The 16,890-nt window shown below is 37.7% G+C and overlaps 2 protein-coding genes across 5 annotated transcripts in view; one reads left to right on the plus strand and one right to left on the minus strand.

Annotated features, from left to right (window-relative positions):
• Positions 1–6,186, plus strand: part of LOC110065469 (uncharacterized) — a 37,792-nt gene extending 31,606 nt beyond the window's left edge. For all 4 annotated transcript variants that reach the window (XM_020772613.2, XM_020772612.2, XM_020772611.2 and 1 more), the window contains exons 9-13: positions 1,625–1,690; positions 2,386–2,442; positions 2,755–3,477; positions 3,704–3,787; positions 3,946–6,186. In XM_020772613.2, the coding sequence (XP_020628272.1) occupies positions 1,625–1,690; positions 2,386–2,442; positions 2,755–3,477; positions 3,704–3,787; positions 3,946–4,256 (1,241 nt within the window). In that variant the 3' untranslated portion in view covers positions 4,257–6,186. The remainder of the gene's footprint in view (positions 1–1,624; positions 1,691–2,385; positions 2,443–2,754; positions 3,478–3,703; positions 3,788–3,945) is intronic.
• A 648-nt stretch (positions 6,187–6,834) lies between these two features.
• On the minus strand, positions 6,835–16,832 carry LOC110065470 (very long chain fatty acid elongase 4-like). Its single transcript, XM_020772616.2, has 9 exons — positions 16,720–16,832; positions 16,439–16,506; positions 16,029–16,099; positions 12,423–12,610; positions 11,490–11,570; positions 10,221–10,277; positions 9,587–9,701; positions 9,259–9,383; positions 6,835–8,258 (listed from the first exon to the last, which is right to left on the minus strand). The coding sequence occupies exons 2-9, from the start codon at positions 16,453–16,455 to the stop codon at positions 7,959–7,961; spliced, it is 954 nt and encodes a 317-aa protein (XP_020628275.2). The 5' UTR covers positions 16,456–16,506; positions 16,720–16,832; the 3' UTR covers positions 6,835–7,958.
• Between the last annotated feature and the right edge of the window lie 58 nt (positions 16,833–16,890).

Consider the following 16,890-nt stretch of genomic DNA (forward strand, 5'->3'; position numbering starts at 1 on the left):
TGCAAAGGAGCTTAGCTTTAATCGGGAGCAATTTTACACTACAGTAAATTTGGCCTGAGGAGTTACTTGCTGCATTGTAGAGCGTGTTTTCAACGGTATTCTAGAAAGTTATCTAAAAATTGTAATTTTTTTGTTTTAAAATTATTCCACGTATTTATGTAGACATTGGCTTGCTTTTTGTTTAAACCTGTCTTTTACTATTATTTGGGGAGCTTGGGTCAATTGGGGGTAGGTTCTGGAAGAAGATAAATGGTTTTAATATTTTGTGTGAGCTAAAGTGGTGAAGTTAGCAAACAAAAGACAGGAAAAAGAAAAAAAAACATTTTCAAAAAACTTGTTTATGAATGCCAAATATTCCGAGTGTGTGGATGCCTTGAAGCTAAAACCTAGCTCATGGCCGAAATAATTTTAAACATTTTGGCTTCATAATTTGGCACGTTTCTTCAGCTTGGGGCCAGCTGATGAAACATCTGCTTGTTAATATAACAAGTTGGGCGGAACAAATTTCATTTAAATTTTTAAAACTTGTTTTACTACTATCCACTCTGCAAAGATGCTTGAAGCATTATGAATAATGGGCACGTCTTGTATGTCAACAGTGAATGAATTATCTTTCCTGTGCTACCTCAATGAATCGCAGAACGTCTTGTACAATGTAGAAGGAATTTATTAGAGAGACTGTTGTTTACCTCCTTCACTTTAATATTCTGAGACACTTGGCTTTATTTTCTGTCCAAGTCTTCGAGTAAACAGCTATTGTTTTTACCTGCATTTTTGCAGAATAGGAAACTCATTAAAAACGTAGTAAATAATAATTTTCATACCATCACGAAGGCGCATTTTGGCAAACATGCATGTGAAAAAAAAAAAAAGCTAAATTTGCTCAATTTGGTCTCAAGGAAGTTAAAAAAAAAAATTTCAATTCTACCTGTTTTTTAAAATTTCGGATAAATTTGCTTGGGTGGATGTTTTATTATTATTATTCGCCTGATCATCAGAGAAAATAAGTCGAAAGCAATTTACTTTGTTAACGGCGAGCAGGTTTCAAACGACTTTCACCAATGAATAATAATTAATTTTTGTTACAGGGCCAGTTAATTGATGCCTGTAGTATTAATGACAAGTTTGTCGTTTCTTGAGACGTGGTTAATATCACAGGAAAAAAATAACTGTTTTCAAAAGAATATGTCACCATATTGTGTGCTTTATAATTGTTGTAACACACTAGTGCAGAAGTAAAACAACTGGATTTGCAAAAATTCTTTCGCTAGAGCTTTTGCCGTTTTGCCGAGGGCAAAATATTTCGTTTCTTCCGTTAAAAAGACAGTTTTGTATGACCTTGGCTGAAAACTTTTACCTTATAACAAGAGAAGTTAACTAATTGAACGGTTTAATACGTAAAGTTTTTTTTTGGCTGAAGTGTGTTCATTTTAAAAACCACATATTTTTTAAAACGATAATTTGATCCTTTTTTTTTCTTACTCAGTTACGTTTCATGTAGGACTTGGCAAGCTTAAATACTCATGAACACTCCCTTATCACCCACCTATCCTTCAAACAGGTGAAATTTATTTAATAATACTTCTATAAATGCAAATTTTAATGGCGGTGTGTTTCTTTTCAGTGAAAAGTGACAGCGAACTAATTGAGGGTGCCAACGATACAATAACCTCGTCGAGCAGTTCTTTCGGTACGTTGTAATAATTATTTGTTGTAAACCTCTAGGAAGTTATTAGCTGGGAAATTAGAACGAATACAACGCCGGCAAACCCAAGTGTTTTCGTGTTTAGATACTTTGTAAAATTTCCGACCCCTGGGGGAACATAACCGTATCATATTTACAAAAACCGCCCTTTCAACAGGCGATGCTATAACACACAAAAAATTAAACCAATCTGTGATTAAAAGACTAATTTCTCCTTAAAATATCGACACCCACTCAAGCAAACAAGTCATGAGAATCTGTAACAATAAGCATCAACTCAGATTATAGCCTTATATGATGATTGTTAAAAATAATATTTACATTCAGCGTCTATAGATTTCCTTCGGCAGACTTCTTGATGCCCATGCAAAAGAATTGGTGCTTTTTTTATCGTCTAAATGAAGGCAGTAGTAACTCTGAATCACAGTAACGATTTAACTTGGAGGGGGTATTCCTTTTTTTTTTTATAGTAGGTGATTGTACTCTTTCTTTCGAAGAAAAACAAGCAGTTTGCCATAATATTCACGCTGGGCGTGTGTTTATTGATTGTCAAAAAAACCAGCTTTCTGCCATAATTTGCATTTGAAAAGATTTTCCGAACAAGCGTCCTTTGTGAGTTAATTTCTGAAAAAAAAAAAAGATTTAAAATTAAAAACTATTTTATATTTTGTTTACCCCAGTACCCTCCAAGAACTCCACGGCAGGTGGTATTGGTCCGGTATCCAGGCCCCAACCAAGTAAGTACTCCATGGTAAAGTGTTATTCGAAAAGTGTTAATCAGCATTTCTAGGGTTATTTTTGTTATAATTACCACTCTCTTCGTCTCGGTCTGAAAAATTGCTCACACCTAGCGTGGCTTGGGTAATTGGTAATAAATTGCTTCCTGTAGGATGTGCTACGTGACACTTTGACTCGCTCAATTTAATGATTGATCATTTATATTCATACATACATACATACTTTGTAGATTGCTTTCTCGCTGAATAATGACTAATTATAATTTTATGCCGCTTGTGGTGTTAAAGAATGCCTTTCATTTAACCCTTTAGATCTGCCACTGAGTTACCCCGTAGCCGGATACCCTGCTCAAACCAACACTGCTTCTAATGGCTTCTGCGCTTCTCGCCTGTGGCCGCCAAACGGGAACTTCCCGCCGTGTGTTCCACCAATCAACGGATACACCCACCAACGCCAGCCTCAGCGCAACATGCCGGAACTTCACAGGAATCGTGATCTCCCCCCGGTGCCCCCACTGATTCCCTCCCCGACCAGTCCGTTGGATAACTTCCCAAGGACGCCATTGCAGACGCTGTCGTTGGCGGCGAGTTTCTTCGCGAAAACTGACGCGCTGTTTGATGCGGCTTCACAGCCTAAGAAGGCCTCAGCCGAGGAGCGCGTGAGAACCCGAGATGGGCTTTATGATGAGCCATTCTCCGCTGGTAGTCTTCTTAACAACGGGGCTTCACCTCCCGACGCGAAGAAACCAAAACTGGAGGGCTCGTTTGCACCGCTCAGTAAGATGCCGCCCAACGGGGCCCCACCGCCTATGAGGCCGTCACCAGCCGAACACCATGTGCCTTTCCCGGCGAGTCTTTCCCCCAAATCGTGTGCGGACAGTGAGCTGGATTATGTAGAAGAGCGGGTATCACCCTCTCCGCCGGCTTCTCCGTACGGGAGCGGCTCGCCCTCGCAGAGGGGATGCGACTCGCCTGTTGCCCGCAGGAGAAACAGCTCGAGTTCAACGGATTCTGGCACCGAGGAGGCGAAAGATGGTGAGTCAATGTACCTATTGTGATTGATTTTTGTGCAGCACAGGCAAAGCCTTCACTCAAGGCATCTTACTTGCTGAAAACTAGGTAGGGGCGACACGGACAGATATAGCGGGCTACACGAGCTGTTGACTCTTTTTCGTGTGCAATGCAAAACTCGAATATATTTAATTTCTTTACATTACCTGTTGGACTGTTGGATTCATTTCCACTCTTTTGTTGTTTGCAGGTAACCATAATCGCAGCGAATCGTCCTCTAAAAGTTCTAATTCCAGTTCACCCAGTGCAAAACCCCGCGTTGGCCGAAGAAAGCGTAAGTGATTCAAATATTGTGTTTCTTTCTTATTCAAAACAGTCAAAACATAAATATGCTTTGGAGTTACCGCGAACATTGGGTCATCCGTATTTACTATTAATGTAAACACGCAGACGCCATTTTTCAGTTCTTAAATATTTCCTCTATCTTTTCAGAAACAAGATCTTTACATCTGTGGGAATTTCTCAAAGAACTCCTGGAGAACAAGGAAACGTGTCCGCGATACATCACGTGGATAGAGCGTGAGGAAGGGATTTTCCGACTCGTCAACTCGGGCGCGGTGGCTAAGCTTTGGGGTCAGCGGAAGAATCGGCGCAACATGAATTACGAGAAGATGAGTCGTGCTTTGCGGTACTACTATGAGAGGAAGATCCTAGAGCGGGTCCCTGGCCAGCGGCTGATCTACAAGTTTGCTCCTGATACCATGAAAGAGTGTAACTTCAGCTTCATGAAGAAAGACGGCTGACATATTGGTCGGTGACTGTTATGTGTGTGTTTTTTTTTTTTACATGTAGTTTAGCTATCATACGACTTTGTGATTTTCAAACATTTACGGATTTGTGAAGTCCTCTCAAACATCCGGGATTTACTGGAAATAAGTATTTCCTTTCTCTGAGAAGTGGCCGAGCCCGCGATGTGTTTGTTACAGAGTTGCTTAGCAACATAGATCAAGCTTGAGGTAACCACGCAGTGGTCAAATGCCAGGCGTTCGTGCGGTTCCCGCCAAAACTGCCGCTAATTATCTCAACGTTTAAGAAATTCTGAACTTTCAAGCAAACGAACACGTTAACTTAGGCGCTTGTGCCGGAAGTAATTTTTTGAATTTGACTGCTGTGTGTATTTCAAGCGAAATTTGAAATTTGTTTGAGATGAAGTCACACAATACTGATTACTTTTGTAAAATGAAAGTGATTACTCAGTCATCGGGTCTTTTGATTCAAGAGAACCTTTTTGACTGGAAAGTTTCATTTTTTAAAATTGATTAAGAAAAAAAGTGAGAAAAGAACGATGAAAAATGTTTATAAATAGCTGATGATTGGTCAAGAGGAAGCATTTAGACTTCACTATAACCCAGTAAAATACAGCGCCCTCTGGAAGCGTTGTCTAATTATCACTAATAATCAATCCATTTCGACCAAAGAGTTCACTATTTTTTGCCTCGTTACATATGCAAAGGTTATGTGTCGCGGAAAGCGCTTTTGGTACGACAATGTAAATATAAAACTTTCAGTCTTTTCGGCACCATTTTCAAAGTTAGCAATTAGGGCAAAGTAGGAACTGTCTTAAAGGCAGCTGAGAGGGAAACTTGATTTTTTTTCTCCCTATGTTTGCTGTGTGACGTTTTTTGCCCAATGTTTCACATTATAGATGAACTATAAGAGTTAGTTATTTACTTTATTTGCTATTTGTTGGTTTCGGTATGCTTTCATTGGCAGTCATATTGAGGTCATGAACAACACGTCTGATTTGACACATGGTCGTCTCCTGATTGATTGTGTCTTCATGCTTTGAGGGGCTTTGTCACGGATGACTAATTTTGACAAATTTAGATTTTTCTACGTTCGTCTTTCGTTACTCGTTCACATTTTCAACAATCCTTGCACCTTTTCGGAATCGCTGTTACCTTGATCGTTCTTTTTTTCCCCCTTTTTTTTCAAGTTTTTTGTTCACCTATTATTTTGAGGTAAGCGTCCTTTTCAAGCCTATTTTACAAACCTCAAAACGACTTTAAATCCGTGACACAACCCTTTAAAAGTCCAAAAAAATGTGTCGAATCGTGTTTGAAAATTAATCCTGTTGTTCTCAAAAGATGCGCAAAATTTTCACTCAAGGCCAAGAGAACTGTGCTAAACTCATGACCAGACATAAGTTCATAGATTCTTTGTTCGACTACCATACATGCAGCTGCTGGTGTTTTGAAATCGCTAAGCAAGGAACCCTTGTGAAGGTGGCTTGGTTTGTCACGGCACAAGTTGCATTGCGTGACAACACGTTTAACGGCTGTAAACGTGACTTTTCAATCCAAGGCGTGTGTGACAATAGACCAAAATTCAGCCTGACACAATGGACCTCAGCACGAGGCTCTGGCGAATAAACCCCACAAACTCTGTAGTTATTCCTAGGAGCCTCGTACTGAGGTCTATTGTTTTAGGCTGAATTTTAATATATCAAAATTGGTCTGTTGACTGCCAGATTTGTCATTATTTAGTTTCATATATTACATATTCATATTAATGTCACGTAGGTGACGCATGCCACACCATTTATCATTGTAAGATAATTAACATTCCATGTGTGTAATGCCTGCTGTGGTTTCGTAGGGAATATAACATTTTAGCTTGGTTAGAGTATATTTTGTATGGAAAGATTGTTTTTAATAAACATTACCATTGAAACATGTGTCTTAGTCGTCTGTGAAATACATCTCAGTCAAAATGCTATGGGGTGACCCACAGTGAACTAAGTTGCTTCATACTACAGAAGACCTCCGAGGGGGATGACCCACTTTCCTTGATCTCTAAAAAAAATTTTCTTAATTGTTTTCCTTCTTGTTCCCCATTAACATTCCCTTGTTCCCTTGAAATAAATGGTTTTATTTTTTCCAAGAGGGCACGGTAACAAATCCCGCAATTGAGTTTTTCTATCTCTGACCACGGTAATGAGCACGTGATGTGTGTGTGCGTGGAAAAGGTCAACAATTATAAAAGTGATTTGAAAGAGAGAGGAAAAAATAAATAAGTTATTTACCAGCTTGGGGTCAGTCTGTACATTGAAAAACTGTGACCTCAAACTTGAAAATGCTGCCCTTGGCCACAGTTTTTTACCATATGGAACTGCCAACTGGCAAACAGCTTAAAATTATATCTATTCCCTTGTTCCCCCCAAAAAACCCTGGGAGGCCTGCACTACGGAACCCAGAGTGCTGGCAACATCAATAGAAACCCCCTCCCCTTTGATATCCCAAGGCAAATGTACTAAGGCCTTATTTCACACTTCCTGCAGTAGAAGAACAGCAAGCTAAACCTCACATAATTGTACAAGAGTTTCACAAATACACCCACGTTTTTTATTCACGATAATGTATAACAAGTTTGATCTTCACTTTTTGAAGATCCAGAGCCCTGAGTGACTTTTGCCACGGAAATAATTTGAAAGCAGAACACAATTTCCTTGTAGTTGTGTATGAAACTTGTCCTCACCAATTTCCTTACGATTGTGCTTATTCCTAACAAAATTTTCCTCACTCTTCCCTCCCATAATTTTCACTATCTGCTGTGCAAGCTAAGACTAACAAACTCTCTCAATTTGGTTCTAAAGATAAAATATTCTAATTTAAAACATTTAGTGCTTAGGGTCCCAAGGAAGAGAGGAGAGGGGTGTCTCTGGAACCCTTGTGTGAATTCAAAAACTTTTCTTTGTTAGAGCCTGGAAATAGATGCTTATTTCTGTTCTTAAGGGCCTTGAGGTAAAGCAACAGGGGCTTCGTTGTTAAATGTATTTTAGCTTCTAAACCTGGAGTCCTAAATAACTTGGGACCCTGAGAGCTAAATTGATTCTTTGTATAAACACACACTGTCTTTTTTGATCTACATGTATAAATTTATATTATATGATCATTTTATTATGCAATGTATTTAACAATAATTATAATCATCACTTAATTTCTGTATGTTATGCATATGAGCTAAATACATTTTGTTATACTGAAGTAAATGACTTTGTAATATACATTTTGGGTATGTGCATGTACATGAAAGATAAGATATATTATCAGTTTTTTTTTAGACAGCCAGCCCTGCAGCGTTTTGTATCATAAATTCAGTTACCTTTTTACAGTATTTTGGAATGGAACAGCTCCTACTAAACTGTCACTTTTCTTGCCTTCAAGGCCTTAGTCCATTAGAGTCATTTTCTTGCCTTGACTTCCATTGCTAGCGCCTTAAAACCACCACATAAAAAATAACCCTTAATACCCCCCCCCCCCAACCCAGATTAAAATTACAAACCAGGATATTTCTTTTCCTCTGCAAAGGCTTTTAGCCTACATAAAAAATCTCGCAATCTCACAAACACACCTTGTTGAGCCGCTACATAGGAGAGAGAAATGATGTGAACTTTTGAAATAAACATCAACTTTTGTCCTAAATCTCTACCATCTATCTTGATATTAAATGCGCTTCTTCCTATCTTCAACATCGGAGCTTGCTATCCCATTTGCTATGACTTCTCCATTAGTCATGACTTTACCGTTTGCCATGATATCAGCACTTTCCCTGACTGTTCCATTTGCTACACCCTTTTCATGCCTATTGAACTTCCTGGTAAAGTATGCATGAATGTAAAAATTTGAGAACAAAACAAGGAAGGAGATCATGTAACCAATCAAGGCATACTGCATCCACAGAGGATAGTTACACTTGACATAGAGTGAGACAACACCATGACAGAGAAGCATACAAAACTGGGTCTAAAACAGAGGGAAAAAGAGGAAAAAAGAAATTAAATAAAATATACTCTGTATTTCTTTAGTCTGTCTGCATGATTTTTGGGGTGTGGGGCAAGAGGGAATGTGGGATGCATGGCTGTCACCAACCTCATACCAGAATAGCTGACAGATTGTAAAATTAATATAATTTTTCCATAACCAGGTTCTCCTAACTCCTAGTAAAAAGGCAAGGTAAAGTCTGCATACAAGCAAAGTGGCCTATTAGACTGGTGTTTATCCTGGTTTCGGTAACATGAAGCGACAAGGTGTATTTCTGCTCCCCCCTGGATGAGATGCTAGTCCATTGCAGGGTTCCCTCCAGCATTAAGTTTGCTGGTACCCATTTATGCAATTGGCTAGAGAGAGGCACTGGGAGAGTAAATTATCCTGCCCAAGAACACAACATGATGTGCCCGGCCAAGACTTGAACCAGAACCACTTGATACAGAGGCAAGTACACTTAACTATGAGGCCACCATGCCTCTGTAACTCCTAACTCCTAGTAGGTCTGTAATAGTATTAATAGTATTAACAATTGTCTCATTGACCTATTTGAAATATTGTAGGGTATGATTAGGGCTTCATTTACATGTTGCAGCAGTCTGCAGTGAATTTAAACTGCCTTTGCTCATTCAAATTAAGCATGCAGCTATCTTAAGTTCTGGCAACAAAATTATGAACTTAGCCAAAGCTAAACTTCACTAGAGTTTGCAAAGTTGATGTTTCAAACTTTACCCCTCGGCTTCATCAGAGGATAACAAGCTACCACTCAAAAGATCGGATTCACAAACTCGTTGCAACACTTAATTTACCCCTGTCAACTTCTGAAGTTCATAAAGAGCAAAGCGTTTCACATCGACACAGTTTCTTCAGAAATTATTACCTCTATTACAATAAAACTTTCTTTTCAGTTGTTTGTCTGACATAAGTATCAAAAGAAATCATAGCTATTCTACAAGATATATATCAAAAGACAGCTTACCAACTGAAATTGTGTTAGATGCTTTTTCCACCAAAGGTATTTCCTTAAACTTGGTACAGCTGACATACCATAGTAAGTGTACATAAAGACGTGTACCATAGAATTAATCATTGCACTTAAAAATGCTGCAAAGAAAACAAATTAAATTCTGCATTTCAGATGAAGATCAGATGCCCTACATGAATACATTTGTTAAGAAAGGGTAAAGGGATAGTGAGTTTCAAAAAAATCAACCCATAAGGCAATTATTTTCAACTGGTGGAAATGTATCGTAGACTTCGGACTTCAATTTATCAACCCAAGACGCAAAGAGCAATGAATAACTTACACTGTCCACCCGCTACCCACTTCATTCCAATCCACCACAAGCCAACCATAGTTGTGTGGTGATAAACATGAAGGAAAGTTACTTGATTGTTCTTCTTACGGAGAAGGAAAAACATCTGCCAGATGAAGAATTAACACACATTATCAGATCACATGCAATGGACTAGCGATGATCCCTGTGATGGACTAGCATCCCATCCAGGGGGGAATAGAAATACTCCTAGTCGCTTCATGCTACCGAAACCGGGATACAAGCTCCTGCCTGGTGGGCCACTTGGCTTGTATGCAGACTTTTTCCCTATCAGATCACATTCTCTGAAACTAAGTACGTAAACAGATGATATTTTTTTGGTGCTGTTGTACCTACACTGTTATTAACTTCTGAAACTTTTTCATTCTCACACTCATAGAAGTTCTGGTAAGATATTTGAGAGCTTAAGCAGTGATGATGACAACCCCGACAATAACGGCCAGTAAAAACTGAATTTATATTTTACCCGCTCAAATTTTGCGATAGTCTATATCTGATCAGAACAGCACTTTGTCTTTGTGTATGGAGAAAAAATATATCAGAACTAACATGACTGCATCAAAGGAATGCTGAAACTGGCTGATTAAAAGATGGAAGTACTTACAGTGTCGAAAAGTTCCACAATTTTGGAGAAATAAAACCACCACAGGACTGAAGCAATCTGCAAAAAACAGGACATAACACTTGTCTAATTCACTCACCAGAATAAAAAAAGCGATAGAACAACTTTCACCTTGCAGGATGATTATCTTGGCCATGAAACAACAAAAGTGGATGGTTTATAGATAAATTCTGAGACTTTGAACAGGGATTTAGAAATTCCCTGAGCTGATACAAAATTCTCTGACTTTTTTCCTGACCTTGAAAAAAAAATCTGATTTTCCTTGACTTTTGTCTGTCCATGGCAATCTTCAGTTGATAATGTCTGATGCAGGTATAGTACCAAATTAAAACCTATTGTTCATTATAATAAAGTTCCCAATTTGCTGAAATGAATCATTTATGAGGAGTAGTGTAACTGTCTAGGTTAGATATTAGTGATGTTTCCGTCAGATCATGTTTCAGAACCTTGTACGTCAGTTTTACTAATCGTCTGAGTGCATGATCTGTTATTGCGTTTGCGAAGTATATTGCATTTATTGCAAAGTTTTTTGGATCCTGCGTTTATAACTACTCAGGCGTGCAGAAAGGACAATCGGCAAGCATGCTTTTACCTTTCTTAGTTTCATTTCATTGCTTTATTTCTAATTCAGTTGTTTTTGCCTTTCCTGTGTTCGTGTGTTTATCATATCCGATTATTGTTCGGCTTTGTTATTTCGTGTCGCAATAGACTGGATATTTTACTTGTATTTTAGTTTGACAGTTTTCAGCATTGGATCATTGTAATAAAGATAATCATTGGAATCAAGACGAGGTCTAGTGCTCTTGATGAGTGCTTTGACGTCCTTCAATTTGTAATTCTCAACGTGCAGTAATCGTCAGTTACAAGTAGGGACACTTAAAATTATTATTATTATTATTATTATTAATATTATTATTATCATAATTATTATTATAATTATTATTTGTAGTATTAGTATTAGTTGTAGTAACCATGATATCATGATTAGATACGGAAACATGTTTTACAGGTTTAACAGACATCAAATTATGTAAATATTATAGCATTTTGTAAAGCTTAGCTCTAGTTTTTGTCACAATTATTATTTGTATTATTTTTATTATTACAAATAATAACTTACAAAATTAATTGAATACTTGACAGAAAGTTCTTATTGAAATCTTTATAACAGCAACACTATAACTGTTTTTAAGTTGAGAATATAATAAATATAATTATAATTCGTTTTCAGATCTTCTGAAAGACAGTTACCCTCATTTCCTTGGGTTCAGAACTCATTGAAAACTCTTGACAGGAATAACTATACCCAGCATCAATAGTTGAAATCAAAAGCTATTAAAAGGAAAAAGAAGTGAACATAATTTCACATGTACACATACAAGCTATTAGTATTTCACATTATAGTAAACCATGGTTACCAAATCATGGACATAAACCATGCAAGTTATATTTTCTTCAATTTACATTGGTTGAAATGGAAGTTCTTTTCTGTCAGCAATGTTCTAAAATTAACACATCATATTAGGTAAGTTTATTTAAGCAACTTGCAGATTGAAATGTGCAAACCCAGATAATTTCCATTCCCAGACCCATGGAATGTCGCTGGACTGACTTTCTGAGGGGAGGGAATAACGTGTGGAGGAAGTGTTCTCAAAAGCCAAAAATGTTTATTTTACAAGGAATTAAAAGTAGCAAAACTAAACTGGAATGCTGGTATACACGTAGATTTAATTTTTTTTCCACATGAAATCTCTGTTTTGAACAATTTGTCCTTAAAAGTACAATATTAAGTTTTTTTGCCACAAAAACTCTGACTAGTGATCGAGTATTTGTTTGATAATCATTAAATTTCAAATTTGATATTACGATTATCAAACAAGATACTCACTAAGGAAAGATGAGCTACAGTGTAGTTTGTATTGATTTTGTTTAAGCAGAACCAAAGGAAATCAGTTTCAAGGTCATTCATCTTCTTGATTTAGAGCACTGCTCAGTTTTTTCACCATAACTTTGTGGGTGGCTCTTTCAAAGCTATCAGAACTCCAGTGCCTGCTCTAAATTTACCTTTAAGCTGAGCATTTTGTTCATATTTGCTGGATTACATGTACACGTACACTGTACAAGGTTTGCTGCAAACATTTCTGCTTTAAAGATGGAAATATAAGATTTCGATTTACAACTTACCTCAACACAGATGTATAAATTCAGTAATGTCAAAGCAGCATTGTAAATTACTAGTAGGGTGGTAAGTTTGAAAGCTTCTCTGGATCTCATGACTCTTGGAACCAGCCATACTAACAACAAATAAGTTATTACTGCAGTTACAGGAGACCAGATGGATGGAACAAATAACCAATTTGAAGTTCTTGGATCTAAAGATGGAAAAGACAGACATTAAACTAAGTATAGGGTTGGTTGCCTAGTGGTTTAGGCAGGACTCTGAATTGAGTGGTCTGGCCGCAAGAGCTGGATGGGGTTACTACATTGTGCTCTTGTGCAAGACACTTTACTTTCACATTACCTCTCTCCAACCACGTTTATAAAGGTGTAGAGGCAAGCTATCATGGACTGGCATCCCTTCCTTGAGTCACTTTATGTGAGGGATCAACTTTAAGATTAGCACTGACATTATTATGCCGACACTTAATTAAAGCCATCCACCCCAAGATTAAAGTCACCTACTTCAAAGCTGAAAATGTGAATTGAAAAGGAAAACAAAACAAAACAACAACAAAAACTGTTGATCAACCAACACTCAATGGACATCTTAATCGATACTTGGCTGACACTCGGTCAACATCTCTATCAACACCTGATCAACACTTCACTGACAGTCAGTTGATAGCTGGCCAGGTGTTGACCAATTCATTTATATTGATCCACACTCAATGTCGTGCCTGCGAAAATTAGTGAATTCTCAACTGACTGTCGACCGAGATGTTGACTGAGTGTTGAGGGAGTGTCAATTGAGTATTGATTGAGTGTCGATCAAGGGTAACAATCAACACTTGACTGTGGATGCCAGCTCTTATAGAACACATGACAAAAATATTCTGCATCTGGCAAAGCTAGTCTTCCAGTTTCTCTTACTACATGTAGCATCACGAGTATTGTAAGTGACTAGCAGTGGTAACAATGACAGAGGTCTTCATTGTATTGCATGGTGCAAAAAGGACAGATGCTGAGTAGCAGCTGGGGCATATAATGACCACAAGCACCTACACACATGCATTAACCTCTGAAAACCCAGGAAAAAGTATTTCCTTCATTTAAATTGGGGAAAATTGTCTGCTAAATACCAGTATTCACAGTCAAACTTGAAAAAAAATCTGAACACTGAATATGAATACGTTTGGAATGTTTATTGCATAAATAACCAGTCACAAGCAAGATCTTCAACTACAGAAGACCCACAAAACAGATGAGTTTCTACTGGTCATGGAACAAATCTGTTTTGTTTCAAAATAAATCCTTTAATTGTTTTTGTTATACAAGAATTTAGATAACTGCTCACATCCTAATTAAACACTAATGAAGAGGGTTTGGGATATTTTTAATGAAAAAAAAAAACTATTTTCACAAACCATCAAATGAATGCAATGTGCAGGGCCAACGGGACTGAATGATTGGCAGGGGTGGCAGTTGAATCACTCAAGTGCAAATGATCCATATCAGTGCTTTCATTGTACAACTGTTTTCTAAGATAATTATATCGAGTTGCTATTTTAACCAAGGATGATATTAAAATATCTAGCAAGGTTAGCAAAGCAACCAAAATTTTGAATTTTTAATCATCCCTTTTTCTAGACGTATTGAATTAACTGTTGCTTCACTTGAGTAACCATCTGTGCCAGCTTGCTTGTCAATTCTTTTTTTTTCCATCAAACTAAGGACTTGATGTGACTCTTGATATGAAAGAAAAGCAATTATTTAGACTTTCAGTAATTAAGATATAATGAGGGAGGGTAAATCTTGGGATAAAGTGAAAACCAAACACTAAATTTATATAATTCCGCGACCGACAGAATCCCTCTGTTGTCTGTGGTTTCTGTAATTGTCTGTGGTTTCTGTAGTCTGAAGATCTCACTTGTGATATGAAAATGTGTTCCCTCTACAATAAGATTCATTTTCATGCAAATCAACCTCATTTTTTACATGAAAGGTTTTGCATGAGGACTCATTTTGAAACACTGACACGTTAGGTTACTCACAACTGGCCTAATAATTATCCTGAAGGTTGACATATACACAACATAAGTGACTAAATACTAGTGAAAGTTTTCCCATGTTTTGATTTATGATCTGTTCTCTGGAAAGCATGGGAAATTATATTTTCAACCCTCTAAAAATAGAAAATTCCTAGGGGAAGAGGGATGCCCCCAAATCCCAGTGTTTACAAGGAACTAAGAACACATTTTTATTTGCCTTTCCTTGACTTTCAATTTTCTTATTATAAATGTATTTTCCTCTCAACATGCATCTTTCTGATATCATCAATAAGAGTTCTATTAAAATGTCATTAGGAAGCTTAAGCAGACCATGATGAAGACGGCAATGAGAACATCACTAAACAAAAGATTTACTGAGCAAAACAATAGCTGTGCACGTGCGTATAAATCTTTGTACATTTCTTTGGCATCCTCTGCAAAACAACAACAAGAAATGACCAAGTTCTGTGTCGTCTACGGATCGTGGATGAGGACGGCTAATTTTTCGTATTTCCATTTGCAACTGAACACCGTCGTTGCATATTTAGCTTAAGCACGTTTTTAGAGCCATTAGGGTACCAAACAGATCTAGACAATTGCAAATTTTGCTTGTAAAATATAAATTCATTTTTTTACTGGGCGTCGTCCTCGGCGTCATTGTTGTCGTTGCTTAAGCTCCCTATTAAGATGTATTTGCAGCAAGGTACCGTAGATAACCCTGAGATTTAATAGAGAAAAAAACTGTAATTATTCATGCTTTATGACAGAAGAGGTGAAAAGTTTAATTAAAAGAGTGAATGGGAGATGAGTTTTTGTTCAGTTTCTGGTAACCATAGGAGCCATCCTTGTTATTTTCAGTTTAATATTTCTTCTTTGGTTGTTTTCTACCAGCTTGAAAAGTTATGTATTTCTAAATGACATTTCTTAAAACGGCCTAAAAATTTTCATGTCTTCTTCTCCCATATCAATGCGTTGTCCCGGGAAATATCCATACCTCTCCCATAGAGGTCATTTTTGTTTGAAGCTCCTCCCCTCCCCCCTCCCCAACCTTCTGTACTTTAAAACAAAAAATGTGTCTTTGAGACACCCTCCATCTTGGAATTTCCAAAAATCCTCCTTGGGTGCATATGGATATTTTCTGGAACCATGCATTGTTCCCTTCTAGTAAATAAAAATAAGGGTTTCAATTTTAGCTAGAGGGTTGAATCTACATGGAACATCCTTTCATAAGTTTTCCCATGAGTACAAATAACATGCAATAGACCACTTGCGATATATTAAAATTCAGCTTGGCAGTGAGACTTAGACGACACAAACAAAGGAAATTGAATGACCCTGTTTAATCATTTCTTTTGTCTGTGTCCTCTAGGCCTCGCTATCAAGCTGAATCAATCGAAAGTGGTCTATTGGAGTGAAGGAATTAGCACGAATGCCATGGGCAATTGCATTTCAATCAAATTAACAAGTTCGAATTACTAAAATTACAGCAGCTACAAAAATATCGTCGTTTGAAGCTGTGGAATTTACCGGCATTCCCGATGGATTAATGTGCAAGGACTTTAAAGTTTGACCTCCAACTCACCGCTTTGAGAATCTACCCGTACGTAAAATTCTTGCAGTTCCTTCATCAAGTGGGAAGCCATGTTTACAAGCCTGCCACCGAAAACAAGAAAGTAAACCCCGGTTTGTGGTTAGTGGCTACCTTGCGCTAAAGACAAAACAACGGGTCGGGGTTGCGCTATCATTGACATTCCATGCATGTTGTGTGTTGTAATTTAAACTTATATCATACCTTATCACAATAAATGCGGCAAAATTGACGCTTGTAGGTGTTAGATCTTTACTGTGGGTTACTGCGTACTTAATTTTCAGCTCTAAATTTTTGTTCCTCTCACATAATACGTTTTAGGCTGTAGTTTTGCACCCTTTTATTTATAAGCTTAAATTAAAACTAGCTCTTTCTAACTTAGGCTTACTTTAGCTACTCCTCACCTGCCATCTGTTGCCATGCTGGGAGAGCGAAAAAATATTTCTATCCAGAACAAAGTCTGAAGGCAGTACTGTACAAAAATAGGGAATATAAAAATAATTTTTGAAAATTATTTTTCCCCATACACTAAAAAAATCACTTCACAAGGTCATTTCACAATAATGGAGTGGCAAGACACGTGCCGGAGACGAAACATTAGCTCATTCCAAAGTTCATAGACAACAAAACAATAGAATCAGTCAACCTGGGCCAGGTCAAAACTTAAATAACTGCAAGAACAAACCTCGCAGCTTCAAAGTGCAAGATGTTCTAGGTCTGTGCAAGAAAAATTCGAATTTCAGCTCCTGGTGGCCATGATTTACCCGCGCGCAAACACCGTGCAAAGCGTGCAAACGAAGGCCGCTGACAAGATCCCGGGCGAGCCCCCGTTCTGCCCGTCGAACCACTACCGAAC

The sequence above is a fragment of the Orbicella faveolata genome, unplaced genomic scaffold, assembly GCF_042242905.1.
Source record: "Orbicella faveolata isolate gen_17 unplaced genomic scaffold, um_ofav_v1 contig_2, whole genome shotgun sequence".
In the NCBI taxonomy this organism is placed as follows: Eukaryota; Metazoa; Cnidaria; class Anthozoa; order Scleractinia; family Merulinidae; genus Orbicella; species Orbicella faveolata.